Source organism: Limulus polyphemus, unplaced genomic scaffold (assembly GCF_000517525.1).
Source record: "Limulus polyphemus unplaced genomic scaffold, Limulus_polyphemus-2.1.2 Scaffold2400, whole genome shotgun sequence".
Lineage (NCBI taxonomy): Eukaryota > Metazoa > Arthropoda > Merostomata > Xiphosura > Limulidae > Limulus > Limulus polyphemus.
In genome coordinates this window covers 135,002-140,680 of record NW_013668010.1, presented here as the reverse complement: position 1 = coordinate 140,680, position 5,679 = coordinate 135,002, and the positions used below count along the sequence as shown (strand labels likewise).

General features: G+C 35.1%; 1 protein-coding gene across 1 annotated transcript in view; it reads right to left on the bottom strand.

Moving 5' to 3' along the window:
- The window catches only part of LOC106466856, a 30,087-nt gene extending 26,008 nt beyond the window's left edge, over positions 1 to 4,079 (bottom strand). The window contains exons 1-2 of the mRNA XM_013927157.2: positions 3,982 to 4,079; positions 743 to 833 (exon numbers count right to left, since the gene is read on the bottom strand). Of these exons, the coding sequence (XP_013782611.1) occupies positions 743 to 833; positions 3,982 to 4,079 (189 nt within the window). The remainder of the gene's footprint in view (positions 1 to 742; positions 834 to 3,981) is intronic.
- Between the last annotated feature and the right edge of the window lie 1,600 nt (positions 4,080 to 5,679).

Sequence of the window (5,679 nt, the reverse complement as noted above, 5' to 3'; positions counted from 1 at the left end):
TCATAGGGAAAAGTATCAGCCATTTTGTTGGTGTGAACGTGCTTTGTAATCATTATGAGAAAAACCTATACTTAACTTGCGTTAACTTGTGTTCAGGGTTATTGATGAGGAGGAGTGGAATTCTCCAAAACTACTATAACCCAGTAACACACGTTTATCAAAGTGTAGATTGAACTGGGCCTCCCTTGAGCTTAGAATTCGAGATTAAACAAATTTCGGAATACTAAGTTTATTTATTGTATCTGCTATTGTGTGGTTATATAATGTTAAAAACTGAATAGTGGCCAATGACACTTTTTCTTCACATTCACCTATCCAGCGTATAGGTTTTTTCTCATAGTGACTACAAAGCACGTTCACACCAACAGTATTTTTAACAACAAGTTTGAAAATTAAAGTAGGCTGTAGCGATAACTTAAATTAAGTCTTTAAGTAAATCTAGCATAAAAACCGTTAAGGATTACTACAACTTTGTTACTAACCCCTTAAATCATTCAAGTAAAGGCGGGAAGAAATTGCATATTGCTGTAATATTAAAAATGTTCCCGCCAAAGAATCAGTTATTTCTTTCCTTATATGCTCGGTTTAATTCGGGTGAAGAACAGAATGACCGAGAAACGTAAACATATAACAAAACGGTGAACCTCCAAACATAGAAATGGTTTTGATGGCACCAAGACATTAAAAAAGAATCTGTATATTATAGTAGTTTGTTTTATAAAACACGATGGCGTTATCCCACCTCGTACTTTAGAGCTGTAGTTGACTTCTCTTGTCGTAGCTCATCCAACTGAGACTTAAACTGAAGCACGCTCTTCACCATGCCTTCCATTCTACAGAAAAAAAAACATAAAATTAAAACTATATGTTTCATTCATCCTTGTCCTTTATCTAAGCACTTTCTTGTACGAGTCATCTGAGCCAAGTATCTTATTTAGGGACAGTAAGATCAAGAATTCTCGTACAAAATGAACAAGAACCAAAGATATATATAAAATACATTAACATCTTTAAATAGCAAGGCTAATTCAAGATGGGATCCGATCCAATATAATCTGTTTTTGAAAGAATACGAAATTTGCCAGAGAAATTTGTTGTATTATGTGTACAGATATGAATATGCCACCCAAAACAGAAATCAAATAAATTACCCATTGTTTATGGTCACATTTTATATACAGTTCTTCAAAAACTTCGACATTTCTAGCATCACTTGCACGATAGGGTTCGAATCCCGTCGACGAACATGTCTTTCAGCCATAGGGGCATTCTTATGTGACGGTCAATCCCATTATTAGGTGTTAGAGCGTAGCCCAAGAGTTGACTAGCTATCATTTCTAAATTGGCCCGGCATGGCCAGGTGGTTAGGGGGCGCTCGACTCGCAATCTGCGGGTTCGAATCCCCGTCACACCAAACATGCTCGCCCTTTCAGCCGTGGGAGCGTTATAATATGACGGTCAATCTCACTATTCATTGGTAAAAGAGTAGCCCAAGAGTTGGCGGTGGGTGGTGATGACTAGATGCCTTCCCTCTAGTCTTACACAGCTAAATTAGGTACGGCTAGCGCAGATAGCTCTCGTGTAGCTTTGCGCGAAATCTATAACAAACAAACAAACATTTCTAAACTAGGGACGGCTGGAGCAAATAGCTCTCGAATAGCTTTGCGTGAAATTCATCAAAGAAATTAACACTTACGTTAAATAACGTTTGCTAAGTTACCAAATATCACTTTCATTTTCGATAATATATATCTTTAAATTAACCAATCAAAGCGCTTTGATAGGATTTAGAAGCTAGAAAATGAAAGTAACAGCGAGCGCAGATAGAAATTCCACGAGGTTATTTATTAAAGTGATTGTTTTCGTTCAGTCACTTCTGATGTCATTATCTCGTGTGATTGAGTAGAAGTCATTGCGAGTTCGCTGTCATTCCTCCCCAAAAGAATACTAACTGTCCATGAAATTGTAAGGATTTTAAATATAGTATAGTTTTCGTTCTGAATGTGTTAAGACGCTGAATTGAAAATAGAATAAAAAACAAAACATGAAACAGTTTCAAAACGACAATTTTTCCCGTTATACTTCTCACTTTGACGTTGATGTTATCATACGAGATATGTAATTCACACTTTATCTGCAATTTGACACATAATTTAAGGCCTATGTAGCCCCAGAGTGCGCATAGTAAAAGTATATATTTCCGAGCACTTATTCACCACTACCAAAGCGATAGTGAAAACTCAGACATTCTCATGTTTCCGTTACTTGTTTACGGCAGCTTACCCACAGTGTCAATATTTTGTTTCTTGGCAACTTTCTTGGTTGACCAGCTATCCACATAAATAAACACCAATATGTGTATCTGTTCCTTATTCGTTTCCACATTTCTTGATCAATCTTGACACAGTGATACAGGATGACGTGAGGAACGTCATGGGGGGGGGGGGGGGTTGGTCCCCCATCTAGATTCGGAAAAACTACCAACGTTGTATATCCCTCAGCATTAGAATGAACTATGTAACCACTATTATTAGGATTCTTGAAAGCAGTACGTCTTTCTTTTCAGTATTAGTATCTTTATGTATTTTTATCACACTTTTGATGTTTATTATGTTAAGGAAAAAATAGAAGCATAATTTCCTATCCCTTATTAGAAACGAGTTTTTATTTCACCCGTTCAGCTAGTCTTTAACAAAGTAAGCACATAAGTATCATTCCATACTCTGTGCTGAAGAAAGATATTACACAAATAGGGTGTGAAATGGAAAACCAGGATTGGTGTTGATTTGGATCAGTCATATACATGTTGTTAAACCACTTCTATTGCATAAGTATACAACGTTTTAAAATGAGGACAACATAATCTCTAAAGCATATACTTTGTTTGTTTGTTGCTAAGCGCAAAGCTACACAATGAGCTATCTATGCTGTATTTGCCACGGGTATCGAAACCTGGATTTTAGCGTTATATGTCTTCAGACTTACCATTGAGCCACTGGTGGGCTCACGTACTTTGACATACATGAGTATTGGACAAACTAAAGACAAATTCAGTCGTGATGTTGTTACCAGAATACACGTTTGTACTTATTTTCACCTGAAGATGTTCCTGATAATGTTTACTTGAAATCAGACCATTGTGTGTCCATGAAGGTTATTTGTGTGTCCAGGAAACACGGCAAGGAAACAACTGAGCAGCGTCCGGGTCGTCCTGGTCCATTGGAGAGGACAAAAAGGGCTGTCAAGAAGAGCATCGAAATGGATCCCAGATTATCGCCTGCAGAAGTGGCCAAAGTTGGTGGGATGAGCCCGAAATCTGTTCAACGGTTATTTACTTTCTATAATTTCTGTTGTTCATCAAGGTTAATATTAAATCAATGTCGATAAATTAACCGTTGGAAATGTCTGGCTTCTTTTATGTAGAAGACAGTTTGTCGTTGTGTGATTGCTGTTTTTTTTGCATTAGATGAAGGAATGGTTGAAGACGTAATGGTTGTCTTTTGAGCGATAATATATCGTCGTCAATGAATTATTACATCAATGATATTTTGGGGTAAAAGGAGTTTTCTAAATATGATAATATAAGGTTCAAATGGTAGAAGAAAAGTCACAGTTTAATTGGTTCTTTAGAAATACGCTGACAAACAATGTTAGTGTCCTAGTTACAACAGAGGATTAACAAATAAATTGGGCCCGGCATGGCCAGGTGGTTAGGGCGCTCGACTCGCAATCTGAGGGTTGCGGGTTCGAATCCCCGTAACACCAAACATGATCGCCCTTTCAGCCGTGGGGGCGTTATAATGTGACGGTTAATCCCACTGTTCGTTGGTAAAAGAGTAGCCCAAGAGTTGGGTGGTGATGACTAACTGCCTTCCCTCTAGTGTTACACTGCTAAATTAGGGACGGCTAGCGCAGATAGCCCTCGTGTAGCTTTGCGCGAAATTCAAAACAAAAAAATAAATCATAAAGAAATACTGATACCTTTGTAAGTCGCGCTGAAGTCTGATTAGATGAGCTTTGCAACGTCTGTTCTCTGATTGGGCCTCATTAAGACGTGTCTCCGCATTCTGCTGCCACATTGTTTCTTTAGTTAATTCTTCTTTTACGGCCCCCTGTATATTACAGCAGCCAGCTAATTACTAATCGTTTAAATTAAACTTCTTAAAAAAATAACGAATTAACTTAAAGAAGGAGAGAAAAATTCTAAACGATAACGAACTGTTTTGTAGTCACAATTAATAAACATCGGAGCGTAATCTAATAATGTAGATTAATCAAAATACTCTAACTTTAAGAAAAAAAGGCTATAAAAATTACTGTACAAATGATTACATTAGTGTAGTTTATTTGATGAGGTAGAAATGTATATCATAATCAAAGCAACTTATAGGTTATATTACAGTTTATTCTATGAGGTAGAAATGTATATCATAATCAAAGTAACTTATAGGTTATATTACAGTTTATTCTATGAGGTAGAAATGTATATCATAATCCTCTTCCTTGGATTACACGTGTATAACCATCTATTTGGAAGACTTTGGTGGAAATCTATAGAAAACTAAGACTAATTAGTGTTAATTAAAATCGAAATACCTCTTCCTTGGATTACGCGTGTATAACCATCTAGTTGGAAGACTTTGATGGAAATTTCTGGAAAACTAAGACTAAGAGCTTTAGAATATACATATTGTGATTATTGATTTTTCTTCTTCTACGAAAAGTATTGATGTGATTTGTTTTTATTTAAATCATTATTCTCTTTGAGGTCAATGATTAATTGAACGATAATTAATTTTTCTTCTGTGTATGATCAATTAAACTAAAGTAACATACCATTGCTGTTCAATAGTGATTTTTAAAAATTTTTTATCTGCGTGTCACGTTCGTTAAATTATGAAATTACATACAGTTTAGATGTTACATGTTGGATTTAACTTTAATATGGAAATTTTTGAAAAACAATAACATGTTTAAAACTTTCAATATAAATGCTGGAGGTATCCCACATTCTACAAGAAATTTAGAAAACAGCTAAAATGGAATAGAAAAAAGATATGTATCGTTTAAAAATAACGTTTCGACACTGATAACGTGGCATCAACTATCCCATTTTAGTTGTTTTCTGAATTTAAAAAAATGTTTAAATATTTTTGTGCGTGTTGCAGCATTTTCAGTGTATTGATTTAATACGAGTCATGTTGGATCAAGTTTGATTCAATAACTCTTAACAAAAAGAAGCGACTTATCAATATAAGCACACTAAATTGACAAGCAGATCATTAATAAGCGTAATTAAGTGGGTTTATTTTGCGAGACGTACTACATGTTTCGACAGAATATTGGTTTGTCGTCTTCTTAATTTAACTGTGATTTATTTCGGACTGTCCTATACCTTTCACTAATAAACTGTAATATAACCTATAAGTTGCTTTGATTATGATATACATTTCTACCTCATAGAATCAACTGTAATATAACCTATAAGTTGCTTTGATTATGATATACATTTCTACCTCATAGAATAAACTATGATATAACCTATAAGTTGCTTTGATTATTATATACATTTCTACCTCATAGAATAAACTGTAATATAACCTGTAAGTTACTTTGCGTGTATAACCATCTAGTTGGAAGACTTTGGTGGAAATCTATAGAAAACTAAGACTAATTAGT